The sequence below is a fragment of the Pygocentrus nattereri genome, chromosome 16, assembly GCF_015220715.1.
Source record: "Pygocentrus nattereri isolate fPygNat1 chromosome 16, fPygNat1.pri, whole genome shotgun sequence".
Lineage (NCBI taxonomy): Eukaryota > Metazoa > Chordata > Actinopteri > Characiformes > Serrasalmidae > Pygocentrus > Pygocentrus nattereri.
Window position 1 is genome coordinate 23,118,967 of NC_051226.1, and position 26,881 is coordinate 23,145,847.

Consider the following 26,881-nt stretch of genomic DNA (forward strand, 5'->3'; position numbering starts at 1 on the left):
CAGCTTTTTTTTTATTTAAAATGTATTTCCAGAACTAACATAATTATGCCTAATATGATGACAATAGTGTCAAAATGATAATTAAATGTAATTTATCTTATATGCATTTTCACTTGCTTAATACATTTAAGTTGCATATCAAAGAGAACACTAAGCTAGAAAGATGACAACATTCAAATATAAATAACAAACAGTATTAACCCTTACAGAAAAGTCACATTCTTCACTTTTGAAGTGTGCAAGTAATCAAGTTTTTTTTTACATGTGAACAGATTTTCACATGGGATCATATATGTTTAAAATTAAGTGTGCAAAAACCACGTGTTTGTTTACATGTGAAATTCATTTGACTTTTTTTTCTAAGGGGAACATGTCCAAAATGAGGAACTTCAACAAAGTGGGGCTAACAGTAAATCAGAGGAGCATCCATGCTGTTCTCTGCCAGGTACAACCTGCAACTCCAAAAACATATACTGATAATAAATACTGTTTGTGTATTACGGATGTGCAAAATACCAATTTATCCTAGCATGACAGTGAACTCAAGCATTTAGTCACAAAGCAAAACACTTTTAAACCCTGTTTCCAATAATCCTCAAAGCTGAGAGTTGGGATTTGGACTGAGCTTCGGTTTTATACCCATGTAGACAATTTCTAGTTCCTCAGACAGGTAAAATATGGTAAAACTGTAAAGTGTGAAATAAACAAATATACAATTCAAAATATTATCCCCATAATCCTACTGTAAATACCTATCTGATATGTAAATATGAGCTGCAAGCTTAGTTTAACAATCACTTCCTGTGTTTACACACGCAGCTTATGAGGAGAATACAAGTCAAGGGGGCACGCAAACTAAAATTCACAGACTAGGTTTTAAATGAATGCAAAAAGGAATCTATTGAAAACCTTTGTTGTTTACTCGCCCTCATTTCCAGGCAACAGTTTTGCACCGCTGAGCATGAATCTCATTTTGGGAAACGTAGGGTGTGTTTCTTATTCAAGTCATTAAATCTTTTCAGAGATGAGGCTACAGAGCCAGCAGTTAAGCCCTTTTCCACTCTGCATGCTGCGTACAACAAATCAGACTCCTTCCACTCAACTATAACAGGGAAACGGTATCTGTAACAGACATCATTGTATGGCTTGGGGCAGAGTGAATGTAGACAAGTCAAGGGTCTTTTCCTTATGATGAAATTGTACACCTTTTAGAAACATTTTGAGATTCTTTTGAACTTTTCAAACTTTCTACATTCAGTTTTGTTGCAAGTTGTTAAGCCATTATCTGCACTATGGCAAGGCAACCCGTGAAATGTGACATTTCTAAGGAAAGCTCTTTGCAAAGCAGAGAAAAAAAGAATATCTAAAAACATTGGGATTTAAAATTTTAGTATCTTGAGTCTATACTATTTGAACAATAGAACATCTGTATTTTCCCATTACATTTAGTGAATCTCCATACTTCTCCAGGTCTGGAAATGAATGCTTTTAAATTGCATTCAACTCCAGGACTCTAGAAATGTCTTTTTTAATATGCAATGAAAACTTTGTGTTTGTTGAGTGTGCACATGTTTACATTACCTCTTTAACCAGGCCTTTAAGAAAGATGGTTTTCTGACGCAGGGGATCGTGGACGAGCCCCTCAGAGAAGAACACCATGCCTTGGGGGAAGTTGTGCTGGGAGAGCCAGGACACCACCCTCTGCTTCTGCATGTCTGGCCGACCAGTGATATAAATGATCAGATAACCAAGGTCCTGCCAGTGTCTGAAACACAACAGCAATATGGCCTTCGGTATTAAAAGAGTAATCTGTGCCTGAGGAAAATCACACACATAAACACACTCAAGCAATCAAACATGAGATGGAGTGTTACCGTGAATAACAACATGACTGTAATTTGGCCGAAGGTGAGTACAGAAGAAGCCCTGAAGGTTATATCAAATGTGCTTGATTATTAGCAACTTATTACAGCAAGAAAGCGGTTGGCATCATTTTGTGTTACATATGCAGGCATAAAGCTGTCACAGCACCAGGTTCAACTTTTATAATACTTGCCACATTAGCCTGAATGTTGTTGTTTTGAAAGTCTTTAAAGCATTTCAAAGCCCAAAACAAAAGTATTGGGACACCTACACCTACAGGAGCTTTTATGACATCCCATTCTACATCCATAGGCATTGATATGGAGTTGGTCCCTCTTTGTGGCTATAACAGCTTCCACCATTCCATTCATCCAGAAGAGCATTTGCGAGGTCAGACACTGATATTGGACAAGAGGGTCTGGCTTGCAATCGTCATTTTAGCTCATCCTCAAGATGTTCAATAGAGTTGAGGTCAGGACAGTCAAGTTCTACCTGGAAGTATACAACTGTGCAAAAACTCTTGGTCTGCATTAAGATTTCCCTTCACTAGAACTAAAGGCCCTGGGCCAATTCCTGAAAAACAACCCCACAGCATAATCCTCCCTCTACCAACGTTTACACTAGGCACAGGTAACAGTCAGGCAGGTAACGTTCTCCTGGCATTCGCCAATCCCACATTTGTCCATCAGGCTGCCAGACAAAGAAGTGTGATTTGTGGCTCCGCAGCATATGTTTCCAATGCTCCAGAGTCCAGTAGTGGTGTGCTTTACACCCCTCCCCCCTAAGCCCCATAAACACCCGGACTCAATAATTAGGAGCGGTGTCCCAATACTTTTGTCCATGTAGTGTATGTCAGTGACTTATTTCTGAGCTTTCTGCCTCTGGTAGATCATACTACAGCCTTTTAGACTTTCTCATGTGAATTGAAGTGTTTTATGACAAAGAAGAGAGATTAAACACCAAAAATAAAGACGCAAACTAGAGTCAAAAATATCTCTTCCTCTAATATTGGCATGATGAAAACGCTCATCTCAAATACAGCCATGTCTTCTGACAGTATTTCACTAAGGTTTATGCAAGCTTAATGACTGAAGAATACTTGACTCTGTGAATTTGCACACATCAGTGTACCTGAGCTATGAGTCTCTCCCCATATGGCTTTTTCTTAATATATTATTCATTACTCATCTGTTAGATAAATATCAAATGAAACACTAGTGTAACCAAAATTATGCATTCTTCCAAACTAACAGAAAGCAAATATAGCCAGAACAACTTTGTTAGTTATGTATAGTAAGTAGCTGACTTCATGTATATGCTGCACTTGCTGCTCACTCTCCTGCTGTCTCTCTCACTCAAAGCATGTTGTTTTGTTTAATAAGTGTGCTCAACTTTTCTAATGTTCAAAATATACTCTGCCAGATGTCCATAAACCTGGTAACAGGTTCAGAATTTGCTGTAGTCTTGTTATTAAACTCTTTAGAATCCAACCTACAGTCTGCAGGTCAAATATTATACTATGTAAGTTATTTTCTATTTTTGTATTTACTGAAGCAGAAATATAGTATCCGTTAGGTGCAGTGTAAAGTGAACAGTTACTTAGCAACTAGTGCTTAGCAGAATGATAAAACTGTGCCATTATCACAAATAACAGTATCTATAGAACGCTTCTCAATCCATCAGGCTGCATCAGCTGAACTGTTGTTAGTTGTTAGAAATACATATAGATGCTTACCTCACCACATCTACAGCTCCAGGGCGGACTTTAGGATCACTACCCATGAGTGAGACACTGGCAGCAAATGAGCCATCAATGCTGAACACCACACACTCCATTCCCTGTGGCAGCACAGTGAGGAAAGCCTCTGCACTCGTTTGGTCACCTCTTAAAAAAGCAATAAAAAAGGTTATGTGTAAGTGTACTCTATGTATCTTTATAAGAGTTGACGTTTACTTTGTGCTCTTGAGTGTGTGCAGATTTCCAAATAAGAAAACATGTGAATGTTCAACTTCGTGAAAACTGCTTAAGTGAGTTTTAATAAGAATTTTTTTCTTAAGAGCGGCTGATGAATGAGGCTCAATGTTCTAGTGAACAATTTAAGCTTTTTTTCAGTACATAAAGTTTTGAATATTGTTGTTTGTAAAGAATACATGATCACTCACTTCACCACCATTTTGATGGGGTAGACGCCTACAGGCAGTCTCTTATTTGCAGGAATGGTATAGGTTACGCGGCCACTGCTGCTGGTCACCTCAGTGTCAAACAGCACCCAGCGACCAGATGCAGGCTGAGTCATCAAAAATACATCCACCTGAGGGGAGAAGATTGCATTTCACAGTGGCTTCAGATGCAGAAACTATGAAACTACAATGGCCAGAAAAAGCCAATTTGTTCAAGACTTGACAAGCTAGATTTATCGTTTTGAACTCAAGGACAAAAGTCTCCAGGTGCTAGTCCCCTAGTGCTAGTCACTAGGGAGGTGTCCATCCAGCTGTCTAATTAATTTCAAGTGAACGACTGCAATGTTGCAAAAACATTATGTGAATTAACCAAGTTTCCATTAGTTCTGCACAAGAAAACAAAACTCTGCATGTTGCGTTCATAAAGCACTTCTGAGAAATACGGATCACATTTACAGAAAAATGTATAAGGTTGAATATCCTGTCTCTGTTTTAGTTCACTTCAGTTATAGTTTACTTCATTACAGCAGGCTGACAGAACACAAGGTTCATTTTCTAAATGTAAATAAGTTAACATACCCTCTACAGAGAACACACATAAATATGATTTTTATGCAAACTTTAGTGCACAATTTCTATTTATTTGAGTCAGATTATCTCAGATTTGAATTACTTGAGTTTAACATTTTGAAAAAAATGTAAATATAAAATATTCCATAATGTTTGCACAGAATATATTTTATCTTAACATGTTAAATTAAGCAAATAAACAGTATGTGTGCATTACCATGTGCAGATGTGTGTTCTCTGCAGAGGACGTGTACTTATTTTTACTAAGAACATAAACTTTTGCATACAACTGTATGTCATATAAATATCCACAAATAGAGCAGTAAACATACAATGCTAGCAGGAAACTAGTAGTAAGACCATTATTTTGATTCTGTACCTCCAAGACAGTCACAACACATTCATACAGCACATGTGATGCTTGTAAACCTGAATTCCATCATTCTACAAATAATTCTTCTATAATATTAATTTTAGAATCCTTGCAGAACCTTCTCGCCTGTGAGGGTGACCATGTCCAGAGGGCCGTACATGAACCTGCCCACGAGTGTCTGTGGACCGTCCTCCGTCGCAATCACGTCATGCACTCTGTGGTTGGCCGTCACGTTCTGTGGACAGGGATGAAACAGTGGTTGGGAAAATTTTAAAAATGAGGCAAAGTGACCAGAAGCAGGGTCAGCTGAAGTGTAAGCTCAGTCTCTGCACAAGAAGCTCTTTGGTTTGTGTTTGCAGAACAATTTTTTCATCATCCAAACATTATTGACTTGACTCAAAAAGTAAGAGGAAAACTCAACACACAACAAAAGCTAGGTGACCAAGCTAAGTTGGCTAAGCAGACCCTTTATTTATTTAATTCACGTTCTAAGCAGCCATTAAGTGCAAGTTATTCCTTTTTCAAGGAATATTTCTGAGGAGATTAGATATTAGTTAATATTAAATTAGATAATCCACTTGCATAAGGAAGGTGAAAATAAAAGGACATTAAGTGAAATACCTGAAAAGACATTGAAAGACATTGAAAAAAATGAGACTTCTGACAACTGTGCAAAATCTGGTAGACAACCAAACCTGTCCTCCTCAGATAAACAGGACGTAAAGCTTTTCATCTTTGAGAGAGAGGAGAAAATCATTTTCTCATTCTTGCTTCAGTTCTGAAAACATCTACAGGTGTTTTGTCCCCAATACTATGGGTCTACAAGTATGTGTAGTTGTCAAGAACCTGTTACTGAGAAACAGAAATAGACTAAAAAAAGAATAACATAATAAAGAAGCTCAGGAACAGTGTGACCATGTAATGCTCTTAAGTGAAAGTGTTTATTTCGATTATAAGAGGCAGAAAATGCAACCAACTTCTAAGACTGAACTTTGGAGGTGTGGAAAAATATCCCTGCAAATTTCTTCTAGCTGTAAGCAAGTCTCTATAATTATAAAGAATAGAAGCTGTAATAAAAGCAAAAAATGATTTCTTACAAGCATATAACTGGTTCTTAGAGTCAGTTTTGACTGGAGCCTGTAGACAATTGATGTAATACTGCTCTTGTTCCAGACAATTTGTCTTGCGACACATTTAAAATGGTCTATCATCAATTAGAGACAAAAAAAAGAATTATTTTCTTCTTATTTTTGGTCAGATTTTTAATGGCTAGGCAGACACCCTTCTTGGTGAGTAATACTCACTACCCGCCCATCTGAGGCTAAGCACCCAAGAAAAGGCTCATTTCAAATAGCAGTTCACCAATGGACTTTTCATTAATCCCCATGCAGCGTTCTTTCTGCTCCCCTCTGCTCAAAACCATGTCTTTCTAGGTGGAGGAGGTGGCTGCAAGCAATCTAGTACAGCAGTTTTAGAGTAGTTCTGTGCTCTCCTGCACAGAGAAATATGAAGTGTCTTTCTCCTGCACATTCTATTTCAGCTGAAAATGAAAAATACAACTCAATGGCCATTTTAATAAAGAGCTATGCTACTGTCAAGACTGCTTTTCTCTAGCGGCAGACGAGTAGAGAGGCTGCTTGCTGCCACTGAGAAATAAGAAAACCTCACAATTCTCAAGAGATTTTATTTTCAATTTGGCAGCCAAGAGTGTATTTGGAAATTTGCTTTTGTCACTTCTTGTAAGGCTCTAGGCTTAGAACAATGTGTATTAAGAGATTTCCAATGCTCTTCAAGGGCATATTTGCCAGTGATATTCAAGCTCAATCACCAGAATCAAAATATCAAAAGCAGGGCTGTCACTGTTGATTATATTAGCAAACAAGAAACCTACATATTATTTAGATGATTATTCAAGTAATCAGAGTTTTAAACAAGATCAGACAACAAAATGACTTAACTGAGCAACCTTTCAAAGACAAAATACTTTACTGGACAAAGATAAACTAGGGCCCCTTTAAAAATAAAGGATGTCTAAAAACTATGTGGCCAAAATGTAAATAAATAGGTGTGTCTATCACGCTCTGTTTGTAAGTGAGAGCATTTAAAATGCATTATCACAATGCAAATTGCCAACTAATCACTGCAAATTCACAGAGAAGGTAAATCGTCCGTTAACTCAATGGATGACAAAAGAAAACGCAGTTCCACATGCATTTACAAAGCCAGTCCGCTGTACCTGCGTGAAAATCTAGAGAGGTGGAACACAATTTCTTTCCAATGTCTTTCCACTATTCTCATCACTGTAACATCATTAGCCATAGCTTGCACTTATAAGTAGGTTCTTTATGTATGTTCATACAAAAATGCCTTATTTATATGATGTAAATCATGTGTAAAACACAAACAGCCCTATTCTGCACTGGTGCACAGAGATTGCTGCTACATCTATGGCATATTGTTATTTTCATAATCAAATAAGTGCATGTTCATCTAATGCTTTGCCTATTCCACTTCCAAACATTTTTCTGCAAAGTATTTTTTCTTAGGTAAAGCATAAAATTACAAAAATTCACTTTGTGTACTCAAGAAAATAACTATCAATATATAGCGCTTCTCAGTCAGTCAGATTACTTATCTCATGTATCTCATCTTTCAAATAGCTGCTTTGGCTAAACACAATGGCTTTCACACAATGCACAGCACTAAATCCTGTTAATTAGGCCTGGTTACCTAGTTATGATCTTCTGTTTAAGACAATATGCAGTTGTTTAGTGTTCTAGAAGCACTGACAATATCCACGATATGCTTCTAAAAGTATACTGTGATACACACCGACTAGTCTTTTCATTAAGTACATCATGTACATACTACTTGTATCCCCACAGGACCCCTACAGAGCAGGTTTTATCTGGGTGATGAATCATTCTCAGCACTGCAGTCACACTGACATGACTGTGGTGTGTAAGTATGTGTTGTGCTGGTATGAGTGGATCAGGTCCTGTGGGCATCCAGACAATTAAACAACAGGGTTAAAGGGGGTTAAATTAGAATCTGCTTCAAATTGCCAGGAAAACCTTGCCAATGTTATGCCAGTTAAACCATAATAGTAACAATAAACCATGATTTTTGTCTTCAGGGGGAAATGGGGGGGCAGTGTTCAGCAATGGGCACAGAATTTTTGACAAAAAGGGATACATACAGGCCGGAGAAAGGGATTAAATCAGCAGAAAAGACACTCGGAAAAGCTGAAATGCCACATTTCTGCCAAGGACTTAAATTTGGAAAGACCTCCAAGAGATCACCAACAACAAGGTGAGAATAACTCCCTTTCTCCTGAATGACAGCCAACTCATCAACCTCAATGAGTTCTGCTGCAGATTTGAATGTACAAACGACATTTTCTGCCCCCATCAGTCCCCCAGCTTCTTCCCCCACCTTGGCTCTGTCATCTCTGCCCTCTGCTCACCTCAGCATCAATGAGCAGGACATTATCAGACTTTTCACAGACAGAAAGTGAGAAAAGCTCTCTGACTATAAAGATCAGGGCTACGAGCCTGTAGTCATTTAGTCTAGTGGGAGTAGAGCAAAGTTCTGGTGATTTGTTGAAGATGTTTGTGAAAATTGGTGCTAGTTGGTCATTCTTAGTGTCTGGTGCTAAAGCAACCACTTGCTACTGAACACAGCACAGTGGAGAATGTTCTTTCTGAGACAGCTGAAGAAAGTCAGCCTGCCCCAGAGTCTGATGATCCAGTTCTACACATAGATAATCCAGTTCATCCTCACATCATCCATAACCATCTGGTTTGGTTCCTCCACCTCACAAAAACAAGCCAACATCCATTGCATAATCAGGACAGCAGAGACAATCTGCTGATCTGATTGGATGTAGTCTGTCAACGCTTTAGGACATCTACAATAGCAAGGTAATGAAGCATACTGGCAAAATTATGGCTGACTCCTCTCATCCTGGACATCACCTCCCTCTGGTAGAAGACTCAGGGCCATTAAAACCAGCCCAGCTAGACAGCTGTTTCCCCAGAGCCATAGCGCTCATTAACCAAAATACCCTGCACTTTAGATGTAATTTTAAATTTAAACTGAATCTAACAAACCTTCTTTACTGTACTACAGTATTACTCTTCTGCTTGTTTGCACAACTGTTCAAATGTTAATTTTCTTTTACAAATGTTCACATCATTCAATAAAATTCTGCATATAATAGTTATTATATTACATGTCTACTCAGACATATTGTGTACATATTCATATCTGATTATGTACAGAGATCCACTCTTCTCTTTAGGTCCTTTCACACTGGCCCTTTATTATTACTCTATTTTACTTATTGTATTTTTGTTTTTCTAGTCCCTTTATGAAATATTTGTTATTAGTCTGTCTAATCTGTTCAGCATGTTACATGTCCTACATGTGTGTATTCACCAAGACAAATTCCTTGCATGTGTAATATACTTGGCAAAATAAAGTGATTCTAATTTGGATTAGGGTCATTTGCATCATTAGGGTTAGTATAGCGTCACACATGGGAAAAGAAGGATACACTATATTGCCAAAGGTATTCACTCACCCACCCAAGTCACTGAATTCAGGTGATCACTTGGACATCAGGTGTTCCATGGCCACAGGTGTATAAAACCAAGCACCTAGGCCTGCAGACTGCTCCTACACACATTTGTGAAAGAATGGGTCGTTCTTAGGAGCTCAGTGAATTCCAGCGTGGTACCGTGATAGGATGCCACCTATGCAAGTCCAGTCGTGAAATTTCCACGCTACTAAATATTCCACAGTCAACTGTCAGTGGTATTATAACAAAGTGGAAGTGACTGGAAACGACAGCAACTCAGCCACAAAGTGGTAGGCCATGTGAAATGACAGTGTGGGGTCAGCGGATGCTGAGGGGCATAGTGCGCAGAGGTCACCAACAGTCAATCAATAGTCAATTGCTAAAGACCTCCAAACTATATGTGGCCTTCAGATTAGCTCAAGAACAGCATAGAGAGCTTCATGGAATGAGTTTCCAAGGCGGAGCAGCTGCATCCAAACCATACATCACCAAGTGCAATGCAAAGTGTCGAATGCAGTGGTGTAAAGCTAGGACAGTGGAGACGTGCTCTGGAGTGATGAATCGCGCTTCTCCATCTGGCAAGCTGATGGACGAGTCTGGGTTTGGTGGTTGCCAGGAGAACGGTACTTGTCTGACTGTATTGTGCCAAGTGTAAAGTTTGGTGGAGGGGGGATTATGGTGTGGGGTTGTTTTTCAGAAGTTGAGCTCGGCCCCTTAGTTCTCCTTAGTAAGGAACTCTTTTTGCTTCAGCAGACCAAGAGATTTTGGACAATTTCATGCTCCCAACTTTGTGGGAACAGTTTGGGGATGGCCCCTTCCTGTTCCAGCATGACTGCACACCAGTGCACAAAGCAAGGTCCATAAATGATGAGTGAGTTCGATGTACAAGAATGCGACTGACCTCAACCCGTTAGAACACCTTTGGGATGAATTAGAGCGGAGCGGAATGTCCGACCTCACAAATGTACTTCTGGAAGAACAGTCAAAAGTTCCCATAATCACACTCCTAAACCTTATGGAAATCCTTCCCAGAAGAGCTGAAGCTGTTATAGCTGCAAAGGGTGGGCCGACATCATATTAAACCCTATGAATTAAGAATGGGATGTCACTCAAGTTCTTATGCGTTTGAAGGCAGACGAGTGATTTCTTTTGGCAATACAGTGTATAATGATTACTTAATCAATGACAATATTGTCAGCCAATAAATTTGTTCATTTCACACTGCTTTAAAGGTGTTGGTTGCACATAGTGAGAAGATTAGGAACAAACACAATTACATTGTCCATGTGTGATTGTTAGTGTTTATTGTTGGTTGTTGATTGTTGGTTATTGTTTACCCTCAGTTTAACATGTGTTCGTCTGCGGAGCCACTTCTCTCGTGGGCTGGAGGGGGAGATGGGTATAGCGTCTGAGCAGTCTGCTTCACCTGCCTTCAAACAGTCACATCGCAATACCTGAGAACAGAAAGAACAATTCAGAGACTGATATTCAATACATTCACACACACACTAACACACCACCCAAACAGTACCTGCTCTGTGAGGGTCCATGGGGGTCCTGACCAGAGAAACAGAAGGACTACAGTCTGTAATTGTAGAACTACAAAGTTCACCTGTATAGTAAATGGAGCTGATAAAATGGACAATGAGCGTAGAAACAAGGAGGTGGACATAATGTTAAGCCTGATTGGTGTAAGGTGATTTTATAAGCACAAAAAATAAATAAATTATATACAAATAAAAAAGGACAATTTGCAGATGTTCAATGTACCTTTTGTTCTGACGATATTCATGTAATGCATAGAAAGCTTACTGTGACAAAATATATTGTCATGATGTCATATCGGTATATAACCTACCCATATTATGGATATAACCTGCTTTTGTTCAAAATAACAAATTAATCTCCAGACATCACTCTTACAGTGGCCTCTGCTCCGTCCTCTTGCTCTCTCCAAATAACTGCTCTCTTTCTCCTTCACTTCTCATGGGACTTTGTGTCAAAATCTGTCCCCTGCTCTGGATTCAGAGATAAATTATCTCCATTCTTCAGTATCTTTTATTCTCATCAATGAATGAGTGCATGTATCTAGTAATAGCCTGCATTGCACTGTTTTCCCCCCTTCCCTCTCTCTTTTTATTACTTAGTAGTGTTAAGAAAAGATAACTGTTTGATGTTGAATGGCTGAACCGTTATCTCCTGCAGATGCTGCTGTGAGTCAGCCTATCCTGATGATATGGAGATCTATGCTACAGTAGAGCACTGCCGATAACCATGAGAGCACAATGTAATTCATGCATGTATGCATGCCTCTCAGTGTGTGTGTATGGGAAAAAGAGAGATTGTGTGTGTGCACGCAACAGGGCTGACCCTGACATTTCAACATTCAAATTCTCCAGCTTGCCATAAAAAACCCAGTGCTGCTCTGAATGCTGTATACTGATGCCTTGCTGTTGTTCGGTTTCTGACCTTGGTGAATCCAAGGAGGCAGAATAGGGAATATAAAAATTCCGCCTCTGGGCTCTCTTTCCACTTTGAGAACACACTGAGAAAATAAAGAGGAAGCAATGGAAAGGGCCAAAATCAACCTTCTCTGCTTTCTCTGTAGAGTTTAGATTACCTCTTTCTTGAGAATTGTTTAATCATTTTGCTCTGCAGGCATATTTCAAACCTGCCCTTGAACACTGTTACTGCAGCTAATACTATAGCCAGGCAAATCAACTCAATACTACTATCTCAATCCAGTGCTGCCTTTCAAAAGAAGGCAATAATGTTGATCCCATATAATTTACCAAAATTGGCAAAAATGTTGTCATTCTGGACTCATAAAGATTCATTGATTAACTAGTGTTCATTTAACTTGTGCTGGTTCAACCTAGCCTTCCACCCGATAACGGCTGGGATAGGCTCCAGCACCCCCCCGTGACCCTGAGGGAGGAGCAGCTTAGAAGATGTGTGTGTGTGTGTGTGTGTGTGTGTGTGTGTGTGTGTGTGTGTGTGTGTGTGTGTGTGTGTGTGTGGTTCAACCTATTTAACCAGATTTTAACATTTAACTTTGTTTAAAATTGGTAATAATATTGTGCAATCAGTTTAGACCCATGCTCAGCAATAGAGAATATGGTAACGCCAAAATAATAAGCCTAGGAAATTAATTTAAATATATAATATAATCATACACCCAAAGGAAGGTAATACAGGAGGACAGATAAAACGGAGATGGCAAAATAAGTAGACATGCCCTGGATGCAATTAAACAGAGGTCAATAAATAAATTTCATTTCAGTGATTTAATTATTCAGCAAGGATCAGTTGGAAACTTTAAACATTCTGCCTTGGCATATTCCCGCCAAATATATACACTGTGTGATTTTAGCCCATTTTTAAACAAACAAGCAAAGTCACATTGTTATTTTTAGTTTCAAACATATATTCAAACAGGCATTAATCTGCATATTTAGTAGTTGTGTCAAAGTTAACACACTGATCATGTTTTAATAACACATTAATGTGACTAATGACGCAATTTTTTCCACCGTTAATTCTTCCCAATTTGACCCTTCAAACCATCCATATTTTCAGGCTGAACCTCATCTTGTACTGTATGTTGCTATGACTGACTCTTTAAGTGTAGTGCTCTAGTTCAAATACAGCTTTTAAATGACAAGTTTCACTGATGGCCCTCCTAACCAAACTAAAGTAATTTACAGCAACTGCCATGCTGTGAGTTTGTTTATTGCATAGTTTGCAAACATGTTGGAACAAGTTGGCTATAAAATGACATATAAAAAAGACATAGCTACTTGTTTATATGTTGCTTTGTAGCTACTGTACACAATACAATACTATACAACCGTTTACAGACTCTATAATTGGACTCATGCAGTTGTTCATTGCTCTCAAAGTACTGACCATACTCAGAAAAGCGCATTGTGGCTCAACTGATCACACTAACGTATCATCATGTTTGCCATTCCAGAGTGAGATACATAGTAACATTTAGAAAATAAAAAAGTGTCTGAACTTTGTCTATATTTTTGCTGTTGAGACAGGCTGTGAGACTGCAATCCTTTAGTAGTAACAGTCTTTAATAGTAGATTTGTACTTCTGTATCTGTCATGTTCACTTTGTAAAGACAGTTAAAGTCTGTTTTCCACTGAAAGCCTAGTACAGAAGAAAATGCTTTTAAAAATGTTTTATTAGCCTCACACATTTAAACACAAGTCTCTTTTTCTGCAATGAGATAGCAAACAGCTTGTTAGCTTTAGCTACATGAGAGCAACTCTGGGCCTACTGGCAGGAGGCTCATTGAGATAACAAACATGCTGTTAGCTTTAGGTCTGCAAGAGCAAATACTGCTCTGAAAGGCTTTTACACAGCAGAGACATAGCTGCCTGGAGGATGGAGCAGTGTTGAAAGGAGAGGCTCTCTTGAAATGTTTTTTTTGTAACTGGTAGTTCGAGACTTTGCATTTTTACCATTTGCCAAAATTGCTAATAATGATTATTTGCTTCACTCGTAGACCATCTAGATACTTGATGGTCTAGATAACTGCAAATAAAGCAACAACTTTGAGCTGCATGCACATTCACATTGGTCTACTGATTAGCATGACAGTAGTATTCTACAATAACACGGTAAAACTACATAAACTACATAAAACTACATAAAACTACAGTGATAGAAAAAGACTAAACAAGGAGAATCTGGAAGCCAAACTACATCTAGTCAAAATTTGCCACTATTCAATCCCACAATTTCACTTGTATGAGGGCTATGGCTTCTGAAGCAGATGCTATTGCCCTCTAGGACGAATGCACGTGAAGATGTTTGAGTCAGTAAAAAAAAAGAAAGACCATCAGCGCTTGTTTATTAACTATTTGAAAATCACAGAACAGTATATAAAGAACTTGAAAAACTACTTCTTTACAATGAAGTTCCTGCTAAAGCCTCACTACACAGCCTGCCCGTGCACTAGAAGGAGACGGCCAAGCTCACCAAAAGAAGCTGTATTGTGTTCAGCTGTGAAACTTTGGTAAACAACGCATCAATGAATAATGTCACTTAACAACTACTTTGGTCCAAACACATTCTCTCAAAATCAGCCCACAATGCCAAAGAAAATGAGGAGACACAAGGGAAAGAAGACCAAGATGGTGATGCTGCTGCGCTGTGACAGATGCTAATACTATGTTATTAGTAAGGTCACTGCCAATATTACAAATGTTCTGAATGCCATTCACACATCAAAATCAGCCATGTATGGATGGTGGATGGGGTTGAATGAGTTTCAGACCTAGAAGCTGGCAATACAGCCACTCATGGCAAGATTCAACCTACATTTTCACAAAGCGATGGATCGTAGTCCTTGAAAACAGGAGCTGGTGGCATCTAAGAATTCTCCGTCTAAAAGAAAACTAACTTGCATTTTTGCAAAATGGATTTCTGAAATCCTGCAGTGAACAGTGGTAAAATTAAACTGAAGCAGTGTCATCGCACCAGAGCCTGGAGGCCAGCGCCAAGCACTGGACCCAGAGCAGTGTTGCTGCATTTGTATAACTATCAAGACAACTCAAGTCTTGTGAGAGAGAGCCAAAAGACAATTAGTGTAGATGGGTGAAAAGTGTCACTTTACCAGGAGTTTCAGTCGCTATACAGAACAGAGGGCCGAAATTGTGGCGATCAGGAGACTTGGTGCTTGGATGAGGTAGACAATTCAATACCTCACACTCATTAAAATCTTTATTGCCTCCAGGGATGGATATAATAACTGATGATTTTAGCTTTGAAAGCTATTAAAGACACCCACTCTGTGTATGCTTTTAAAGCTAAGGATGGTGGCTTTCTGTTCTTCTCTCTACTAATTTGACTTTATAAATGGACACTCTAACATGAGGCTTTACAGTAAAAAGAAAATGTTATAAATGCAAGACTGGTGAAAAGTACTGGAACGGGGGCTGGATGAAATACAGATTCTCATCACTGGTTAATCCCGCAAGGCTGTCTTTGAATGCCGTGGCTCAGACTTACTTCTGTGGCCTTAACTTCCTTCTGTGGTTTTGGTCTCTGTCCTGTTAAGTGTTCAGAGGGTATAAGCAGTTTTTTTTCTTTCCTTTTAATGTTTTCCTTCTTTTACCTCTTTACTTAGATTCTGCTTCAGTAGTTGAGAAAATGGATAATTACTTGTTGTTTTAGTCTTTAAGTGCTCAGTGATGCATTCTCAAATGCTACGTCTCTATAAACGTAAAGCTTTTCCCCCTCAAATCTGGCTATATTATTTTATTGTGTATGTTACATCATGGGGTCAGTCCTTGTATTCTCTATATACAAAGGAAAGGAATAAACAAAAAATATTTTTGTGATTTACAATTAAAATGACCAATTCGTAATGAATAATAAAAGAACAAATGTTATTGTTCTGCAATTTTATGAAAAGCAATATAGTTCTGAAGTTAATAAATAATTGGCTGCATTTAAAAAAAATCAAACTCTTCCAGCATTTAATGATGAACAAAGAGAAACATTAAATAGACCTATAATTGACACTAAACATCTCTCTTCTTCACAGTCAGGAACACCCCATAGAATTTTTAAGATGAAATATAAGATAAGATAAGATAAGATAAGATAAGATGCATTTATTGTCATTGCACAGTGTACAACGAAATTGAGCAGCAATCTATCTATCTATATGTTCTTCTTCTTCTTCCTCTTATGGGACAAAAATGCAGATTGTAGCTGTTTCCACTTGTACAGACTGCTACTAGACCTGTTAAAAAATACCTCTCTTTTATTGAGCTCTGCTAAAGCCTGAGTAGACTGATAAATCAATGTGATGAGCACTACTACAGTAACTACAAACTGAATAGTCTCCTCAGTAGTGAACATGTTCACAAGTGTTAAGCTTAGTGTTTGTACTGTGTTGTACTGGACTTTTGCATGCATTTCTTGGGAAATTACATATGTCAATAAATTGTAAATCAGAGAGTTGTACACTTTATAGTCAAATTTAAAAGATTTTGATACTGGAACATGCCATATTGTTTGCTCACTTCATGGGAAAGCAGTAGGATTGTGGAAGCAGTGGAACCATATGATGAGAGCAAAAATAATGCTGAAAATAAATGAGTGAATTGTTCATGAAATAATTTATTCTAAGAATGAATGAATGGAGAATTTTATGAAGAAACTGTCAACCAGCAACAGCAGGTAACAGTGTAAATTAAGTAAAAAGGGTAACTAAATAGGATGTTGTAGTATGAAAAAAGTTCTAAACTCACTTTCATGCCATTCTTTACTTCATAAAATAAAGGTGCCCGAAGGGGTTCTCTAGAGCAAAGCCGAAGAAAGGTTCCCTAATGAACCTTTAAATGGATAAGTCTACAAAGAACCAGTTTTGTACACTAACATTTTTAAATTTAAAGAAGCGCCACATAATAGAAATGTTTAATGCCAATTAAAGGGTTTTCTAAAATCCTATTCAAGCCAACTATTTAGAAACTGTTATTTTTAATTGCGTAAGCAGGAAATAGTACTGCAAAAAAGTCGGCAATATGTAGCACTCAATTTCAGATGAAATCACATACTTAGTGTAGTTGGAAGTGTCTGGAGATGCAGTACTGGTCGTCACTCTAACCTGTCTGAGAATGAAGGCCATGGCGTCGGTAGACTCCCAATAGGAAGCGTGGAAGAGTGGCGGCAGCGCTACAGTGGGGAAGGCATTGAGCACGTCCGGGCAGTACAGCACATAATCCATCCGCTTACAGCCCCACCACCGACTGCATACTGAGAGAAAGAGGAGCAACAGGGAAAGAGTGATCGGCCTAGACAGAAAACAAAATAAGGCTCTAGCAAAGTGTGCCCCTGTACAACATAAGGCTGGGGTGAAATGGAAATATAGCATTGCTTCTTTTTAGACAGAGGTTGCAGCAATATTGATGACCTGTATTCTTCTACTACTCTCCAAATGTAACATTAAACAGACTCAATTATATAGGTTTGGGAGGAAATTTACATAGTTATTAATTCCTGTTTACTTACATGTGGGTTTTCATTCTGTTCCATTTCATCTGGACTGCTTTCCTGTTGCTCATGCCTCTCACTTTTTAGACCAAAATAATACCAAAATTGAATAATAGTGCCTAACAGACTTGATTTCCTTATCACTGCTGTTGGAACAAAACCTTGTATCTCCATTTTTGCCGTTTTCCAGTTTTTTACATTTAAATTTGAAAATGCCCTTTACATTGTGTCAAATGTTTATGATAAATGGGCCAAAAAGAAACAGGCCAAAATTGCTTAAAAAATGTCTGGTTCCATTGACTTACATTAAAAGTTAGGCAGGTTTTTTCCTTCTCCTATAAAGTTATAAATATAAAACCATACTGGAGATACGAAGTTTTGTTCCGACAACAGCGTTATGCTAAAGGTTTCTGGATGTAGGAAGCTCCACTACAGTTACACAGTGAACTCAGCACTTGAGAGGTTTTTGACCTGATATGTTTTACTCCTACTGAAGTTGTGTTTACTAAACACATTTGCCTAAACTCAAGATAATAATAAGATAATAATTGCGCATTGCAGTGATTATACCACGGTTATAACAGTGCTGTTGGAATGACATAGAGCTTTTATATTATGATAAAATACACCAATGTTTCATAAATAATTAAATTTATTATTAATATTGAAGTTTTTCCATCTATATTACATTACCATATTACCATATTACCATAAGGATTATTCTATGATTAGCATAATGTTTTTTAATAACTTGACTTATTAATACAGAATGTGTTTCACGATACTAAGATGTAGTAATTTTGAACGTGGCTCAGCCAGTCAACTAAAACTACCTGTTCAATAATTTAAATAAAGTAATAACACTTTTACCCAGTTATTATTTTAGGTTACTGCACCCACCTCTGCTTTTAGAGGCCGTTATATTGTGTAGCATTTTTCAAAAGTGCTCCTGAAATCAATATCACAGCACTGGAGGTTATAAACAGTTAACACTACATTTTTCTATATAAATGTCAGGAAAACGAACAGAAAATCCATCACATAAATCTCTATTCGGCATTTATATGATTGTAATCATTCATAATCAACAAGTTCAAATACACAGTGCCTGTAACTGCTGAAAGCTTGCTCTGCAGACTCACGCTGTGAGATGGTGCAGTCCGGCTGGCCTGGTGCAGGTGTGCTGTTTTCAGGGTCAGTCACTGCCCTTCCTGGCCTGCAACCACCTCCAGGGCAGCACGGAGCCTGAATGGCATCTGGAGCTCCGCTGCCATCCGATGGGTGTTTGACAACTGTGTCAGCTAGAGGGATTTTAAAAAAAGGAAGAAAGAAAAAGAAAAGAAATATTTCACAGAATATCCTGGTAGGGCATATTTGTTTTACTGAAGGGTTTAAAAGGGCTCACTTATAAAAACTTTTTCCATCGTTTCAACATGCTAGCCATGCTTTGCATTGTTTTAAAATTTCATGATGATTGAACCAATAGAAATGCTCTGAAATCACTTTCACTTCCTCTTAGATAATGGATGCAAAGTTAGTGGCTAGTGCAGGTTGGTTAAGTGGCAATCTGTTACTGTGTTTCTTCACTCTAGAGCTCTGGAGTCCAACACATAGACTGTCCACTGGCTCCAGCTCCACTCTGGCTCCACCCACCTTTATTACATGCTCTTGTGATATGTTTCTAAAATCATATAGCTCTTATGGAGCTGGAACTCTGCATGACAATAAATCACAGAACCAAGGATGGGGACTAGGCCTTGGCAATATGGTGATGTAATCGGATATCACTGATGATTTACAAGTAACCCAATGATCATGCCTAAAAAGCAATAGCAGCCATGTTGGGAAAAAGAACTGAGTGAGAATTAGAGTAGACTCGCACACAATGTTTTATTCACTTTTAAGGTTAAAACATTAGGCTATAAGAAACATCTCCTTTTTGTAATATGTAAAACACATGGGCATGGCTACTGAAATCACTTGCAGTATGAAGTTTCTCCAGCAAAGAGCGCTATTAGCACACAAATCACTATGAACCTACACTAGAAGGAGCTCAAGCACACATGTGTACAGTAACAACTACTAAAATGACAAGTAGTTTTCAACAGATGCTGGGCTACTTAGTATTACTATTATTTTTGCCGGTTCGATCTCCAGAGCCGACAGCACATGACTGAGGTGTCCATGACACCTAACCCCCAACTGCTCCCCGGGCGCTGCGGATTGGGCTGCCTACTGCTCCGGGCAAGCGTGCTCACTGCCCCCTAGTGTGTGTGTGCTCACTAGTGTGTATGTGGTGGTTCACTTCATGGATGGGTTAAATGCGGAGGTGGAATTTCCCCGTTGTGGGACTAATAAGGGTCTCTTATTCTTAACCTCTTAAAATGTCATGCTAATTATTTTTAGACACCACCCAGCCTTACTGAGGATCCCTGCCTTTGTTCTTTATTAAGTTTTGTCACAGACACTTCTATTCCATTTTCCTTTGTTTTTAGTTTTCCCTGTATGCAGTGTTTTAGACTCTTGCTCCAATAATCTGTGTTCCTGATTTCAAATTATTGATTGTGTACCTGCCTGTCTGTATAAGGATCCCTACTTTTTTTCTTTATTGGTTTACCCCAATAAAGCTTGCTCAAACATGTATCCTGCTATTCAAGGAACATGGGAATGAAGCAGAGGGATAATTGAATTGGAAATGATATGGTCTACAAAACACTCAAAATGCTACTTAGCTATTTGACTCACTGGCAGTCAGTCAGGTTAAACTAAAGAGACTTAGGTTTGTAAGTCTAACTGCTATGAGAAAACCTTGACGTTAATTTCCTCTCACATTTATTCTGCACAACTCAAATCCAACAGAGTACAAAGGTGCAGGAATCTGTCAGTCAAAATAACCAGCACTATTCTTCATTTGACAATAGAACACAGGACCTCATAGCTAACATAGCTAAACTTGATTAAGAAATTGTAAGATTTGCTTTAACATTAAATGACCTTTTGCATCCTGCAGAGGGCTGTGATGGACACTTCAAATGTCCAGTGATGACTCAAAGTAATTTAGTCTGGAAATATTCTAATTCCCTTCTCTGATCCTGGCACCAGAACTAACAAAGTAGCATGTGTATGTGTGTGTGTGAGAGAGAGACACAGAGAAAGAGACAGAGAGAGAGACACTAAGCTGACTGGCCTGGCATGCAGCAACAGTTCTGCTTTAACCCCTGTGTGAAGCTGCTGTGACCTTAGCTTGGCTGTCTAAATGAGTCTAATTTGAGAACATTTTCTGGCTCAGAGAGCTTTTGGCACATACAGTGCAATACTGCTCATCCAGAGCCCAGGAAAGAGAACCTGCGAGAGGCTGTCACTCACTACATTACTTCCATATTTCATATAATTAATTTCATTGTTGAAGTTTCTGCCTTACTTTCTTATATAAAGAAGTGAAATAAGTACTTACATGCAGGATACTGTACTGTATGTGTGCATATTATAGTGAACAAAGCAACATCGATGCTCCTTGTAGATAGTAGTAGGGATGCATAGACACCATTTATATATCAATAAACAATAATTAACATCTTGTTGTAGCTCATAACAACATCAAATAAGTGATCATTTTACTTTTTCACATTCTATATATAGTAGTGGAAAGCCCTATTCAGGTGGGTTTAAACAAATATTTCTCAGATGTTTCAATATTTCTGTATAATTCAATTGTAAACATTTGCAGTGGTTTGATGTAAAACTTACAGATACAGAATTGTTTACAGTGGTAGTTATAGAAACTGGGGGTCATGATGTCTACAATCCAAATTTAGGGTTGACAAATTATTATTTATAAAAAATTTTCCCTGATGCAGTGTTTTATGTTCAGTTCTGGTCTTAAATGTAAATCCATTTAAAATCCATTTGTGGTGGATGCATGCAGGATGTTTATTTTCAGTATCAAAATTACACAAAAACACTTACTATGCATGTTGCCTGGTTGTTTTGGCTAGTAAATAAAATGGCTATTTGTATTGTAGACATCACAAATCATTTTTTCCCCAAAAAATGACAGTAATAACACTCACAATTAAGGGTAAAGAGAGTTCTTACAGATATGACTGGAGCGTCCATCACCCAATGGGTAGCGCTGGTAGCGGGGGACAGGGAAGGGGGGCAGCTGGGTAAGAGAAGGGTGCAGCAGGGGCTCCAGGCGTGAGGCGGAGGGGTCCGACGGGTAGAAGAGATTGAAGATTTGAGAGCAGGCTGGATGTAGCTGGGACACTGCAGAGAGAGAGACCAGCAGAGGGTGTGAGCGAGGCTATCAGTGCAAAGGCCCTTAAAAGAATACTCTTGCATTTCTCAACCGAGTCGCTAACTGCAGCAACTGAAGCATTTGGCTGATTACCCTGAATAGTCATTCGGATGCATTTCTCTGTACTTAGAAATGACTCAAAATAGACTTGTAATAGCCACTGAGCCAATGAGCAGGTGCTGAAGTGCCTCAAAATGGTCAACACTAAAATTCAACCATATTATATATACAGATGCACAGATAGAGATGAGGTTGACATACTGTCAAATTTTTCAGTCCTGAGCATACAATACACTTACATATATCTCTGTCTATCTATCAATCAATCAATGGTTCACACAAATAAATAGATATTGAAAATGTGACTTTCGCACAGTACTGTATATATATATATATATATATATATATATATATATATATATATATAAAATATTATATAGTATAATACACACACACATCTTCTAAGCCTCTTCTCCTTCTGGGTCACAGGGAATAATTTAAATCCTATATTTAATTAAAAATAGCATAAATACAACATTTTCATTAAATCAATTAATGTTTAATAAAATATGTAAACTCAAACTAGAACAGAAAGTAGGTCTAAGCTACAGTGGACAGTGTGTGTGGCTTGGAATGGGTGCAATGTAAACAATAATCATTAAAAAAAAAAAAATTTACAAGAAAAACATGCTATTTATTTTTAAAATTCACACAAACAGTTTTTTGCACTACTGTTTGCCACTGTCAACAAATGTTTTTAAAATCAGGGTGTGCATGTTTGTGTATTTTGGTCATAGTCACCCTGAAAAGCAGGTAACACAGTTCTCCTCATGGCAAGCACCAGCCCCAGAGGGCAGCCGAGCAGAAAGCAGTCTGATACCTCAAAGTCAAAGCAGCCTGGGTGCTTTGAGCTGCTCTGTTCATCCTGAGACAAACTGAGAGCCAGAGAAAAAACATAAACACTATGTATGTCCTGCCTGTTTGATTTTTTTTTCATGCATCTTCAAAGGACATTTGCTCAGTACCTTCAACACCTCTAATAGGAATATCACAAAGTTATTATTGACTTTTTGAATAATAAATTAATAAAAATAGTTTTATATACCTTTAAAACACTACAACATTAATTTCATAGGAACTGTCAAATAATTACATATTTCCTGATTAATAATAATGGAGTAATGAAAAATAATGTAATATATTGTCCTTGTAGGAACAACACCACCAATCTTTTTTTTTCAGGAGAGAGGATGAAAATTCTTTCTTTTTATTGTAAATTAACATAACAAGATATTGCTCCATGCTATTTGAGACAGATTCTACTGGTCCATTGATGAAAAATTGTGGTGTTGTCTTCAAATAGTGTCAAATAGCAAATAATGAGCACATGAGGTTTTGATATGGCGGTAATGAAATAATGACAGTAAGTTCTATGTCAGTATGGTCTATGTTAGAGTATACAGCAGTATCAGTGGGGACTATCCAGTTATTTACTATTAAAAAACATAATTCATTTGTACTGATAAACAGAATCAATGGATCTGTGGACAAATATATAGATTTATGGAATATATGAACAGCTGTAATGAGATTATTCAAATTATTCAATAGTAATTCTGTGAAACAAGGTCCACCCATGTTGCCACAGTTCATCCAGCCATGCTAATGTATTTGCATGTTAAACAGTTCTTCCAGGCCTGGGGAACACTTACAACACAAGCATGACAGAATTAATGAGATTGCTGAGGGAACTCCCACAGTAACGTATGCAGATCAACGCTTTCCTTGACCTTTATGAAGGAGGTAATGATGACTAACAGCAGTGAAAACTCAGACTGGTAAATTTGGAATTGTCAAATCAAGCACTACTGCACAAAATTGTAGTTTTCAATGCTTGGAATTTTGTGCAAGCTGACTGACACAATTAGGAGTGCATGCCTGGAATCGGCTGAGATTGGAATTTATTATGAATTTATTATTTATTATTTATAAGTTAATCCGCCTATTTATTAATTTTATTTTGGCTGATCTGTGTTTCAGTTTTAAAATTTAAATAATGAAAGGCAGGCATGTCCATTAGCACTTAGCACTTTATTTGTGTCACATAATTTGAGTAGGCAACTAATTTTTAATTTACAAATTTAAAACACCTGTTTGGCCATTTAAAGAGCATAAAGATGTTCACATTGTTTTGTACATAACTTTGACTAATACTGTGCTAATTTAATTTTTCTATTTGCCTCACACAGTTTGAGCTTCAGGTTAAAAAAGGCTACAAAAAATTAGCCAAAAAATAAAAATTAGTATGTTTGTGTATTTTGGTCATTGTGAATTTTGGTCATCTGTCAGTTTGGCTGTAAAGGACCTGGAACTTGTTTTGCTGTACTGACTCTGGGTGAGCACTTCATTTCAGTGGTAAACTCTAGGTATATTTGTGGAAAAACATTCAGAAATTTCAGTGACAGGATAATTTAGGTTTTAGGTATGAACTACAAGGCTTAACGGTGAGTAACTATAAAACTCAATATAGGTCTGTCATTAGATTTCCTAACATGGTAAACAAACTGATCATGCCATGAAATTACCCAAGTCATAATTATCATCATAACTAACTGAAACTGGTTAAGCAAATCAATAAAAGATTCCAACCTGCTGAAGAAGACTTCTCTCTGACCTCCTGCAACGTCTGCGTCACATGAGTCACTCTGCTTCCGGATAAGTGGACTGCGGATGCCTGGGCCTGACTCACAGGGAGTGGAGACGTCAATGTTGCTCTTGCTGAGGCGCTTACTGCCCCTCAGAGTGGGACTCAAACTGCTCATCATGCTGGGCTTTTCCTACAAACATCAACCATGAGAGAGGCTCAGTCTACCTGGAGTACAGCTTAAAATATCTGTTTGAACCTAACAGGTACTGATTATTCACAACTGCTCAGTCGGGTTCAGATATTATTTCTCAAATATTTGTTAAGCTCAGATAAGATTAAAATTTCAAATGTTTCTGATAGCTCTCACACCCAGTCCACAAGGAAGAGAACAGCACATTATGTAAAGTTTATACGCACCTTTTAGCCACAGTCAAATTGAGAGGTTTTGTCAGACTGCAGTCAGGTTAGGAAAGAATTTTGTCAGGCTACAATCAGATTCAGGAGAGAATTTATCACTCTACAGTCAGACTGGGAGATAATTTTGTTGAGCTACAGTGAGAATGAGAGAGGGCTACGGTGAAGATGGGAGAGAATTTTGCTGGGCTGCAGTCGGGGAAGGGCAGAATGATGTCTGGCTGCAGTCAGTCTGAGAGAGAATTTTGTCAGGCTACAGTCAGACTGGGAGAGAATTATATTGGGCTACAGTCGGACTGGGAGAGAATTCTGTCAGGCTACAGTCAGACTGGGGAGAATTCCATCGGGCTACAGTCGGACTGGGAGAGAATTCTGTCAGGCTACAGTCAGACTGGGAGAGAACTTTGCCTACAGTCGGACTGGGATATGATTCTGTCAGGCTACAGTCAGACTGGGAGAGAACTTTTCCTGGCTACAGTCGGACTGAGAGACGATTCTGTCAGGCTACAGTCAGACTGGGAGAGCATTTTGTCTGGCTACAGTCAGACTGGGAGACGATTCTATCAGGCTACAGTCAGAGTGGGAGAGAACTTTGGCTACAGTTGGACTGGGAGACGATTCTGTCAGGCTACAGTCAGACAGTGGAGAGAACTTTGTCGGGCTACAGTCGGACTGAGAGACAATTCTGTCAGGCTGCAGTCAGATTGGGAGTGAACTTTGTCGGGCTACAGTCGGACTGAGAGAGGATTCTGTCAGGCTGCAGTCAGATTGGGAGAGAACTTTGTCGGGCTACAGTCGGACTGAGAGAGGATTCTGTCAGGCTGCAGTCAGATTGGGAGAGAACTTTGTCAGGCTACAGTCAGACTGAGAGACGATTCTGTCAGGCTGCAGTCAGACTGGGAGAGCACTTTGTCATTCTGCAGTTGGGTTGGAAGAGAATTTTGTTCAGAAGGTGCTGTTAAAATTCTATGAATATTTCAATAAAATCTGTTTACATTAACATACATTCAAACATTTTTCTTTCTCCATTTCAGAAATACAAGGTTTTGTTACAAGGTACCATCATGTGCTCCACTTAATATCCTTCTGCATCTATACCTGGAGTTTATGGACTTTCCTTCCTCTTAGTCCCAGAGCAGCTGGGCTGTCATCAGCTAATGCAGCAGCTGGTGTCTCTATTGCCCCCCTTGGCACTGCACAGGTGACTGAGCGCTCATTAAAGCATCAGCACAAAGCGGCCAGGCAGACAGTGCTGCTGGGAATCAGTGCCTGGGAAGCAGTTGCCAACCAAGCTGCAGTAACCCAGCATAGAGTGCCTGCATCAAACCCATGCTCAGCAGGATGAAAAAACTCATTTCAATGCTGATAATTGTTCCAGATTCAGTTGGAAGATTGAAACCAAGGTTCTGTCAAGTAATCAACCAACACTCTACTTGAAATCATCTTAAAATCAATTATCTTGATGCCTTTTTTGCAATTTTAGCTTAGTTTTCAACATAGGTGGAACATCAGTTTTGCTCGTTGACATCCTATCATGCTCTTCCAACAGTTTACAATCTGAAATTCATTCTCAGTCATTTTCATTGTTTTCACTTTGCTGAGATCATTTGCATTTGCTCTGATTTGCCATGATTTATACAGCAAATCTGTGTACTGAATACTGCTGTTATGCTCAAAGTCAGAGTTCAAATGGTAGTTAGCGTCTGGCATATCCGCACTGTTATTATTCAAAACAAAATTTATGTGTGACATCAAGCAGATGAAGCTATAGCTTTGGTTTCCTGCTGTGTAAAAAGCCTCTTAACAGCCTGTGCCAACACTAAAATGATTCTGTTCAGCTTCTTCAGTTTATTTCAGAGTATGTTTCATAAGAGTCTTCTTCAAATTCCACAGATATGACAGTTCCACAAAGGGCAGAAGAGAGGACAGGAACAC

The 26,881-nt window shown here is 38.4% G+C and overlaps 1 protein-coding gene across 1 annotated transcript in view; it reads right to left on the bottom strand.

Annotated features, from left to right (window-relative positions):
* Positions 1-26,881, bottom strand: part of plrdgb (PITP-less RdgB-like protein) — a 108,641-nt gene that overhangs the window by 1,921 nt on the left and 79,839 nt on the right. Inside the window, exons 8-17 of the mRNA XM_017704396.2 lie at positions 24,535-24,722; positions 22,687-22,820; positions 21,684-21,854; positions 18,731-18,889; positions 17,203-17,351; positions 10,907-11,023; positions 5,106-5,222; positions 4,027-4,175; positions 3,599-3,748; positions 1,582-1,765 (exon numbers count right to left, since the gene is read on the bottom strand). Of these exons, the coding sequence (XP_017559885.1) occupies positions 1,582-1,765; positions 3,599-3,748; positions 4,027-4,175; positions 5,106-5,222; positions 10,907-11,023; positions 17,203-17,351; positions 18,731-18,889; positions 21,684-21,854; positions 22,687-22,820; positions 24,535-24,722 (1,518 nt within the window). The remainder of the gene's footprint in view (positions 1-1,581; positions 1,766-3,598; positions 3,749-4,026; positions 4,176-5,105; positions 5,223-10,906; positions 11,024-17,202; positions 17,352-18,730; positions 18,890-21,683; positions 21,855-22,686; positions 22,821-24,534; positions 24,723-26,881) is intronic.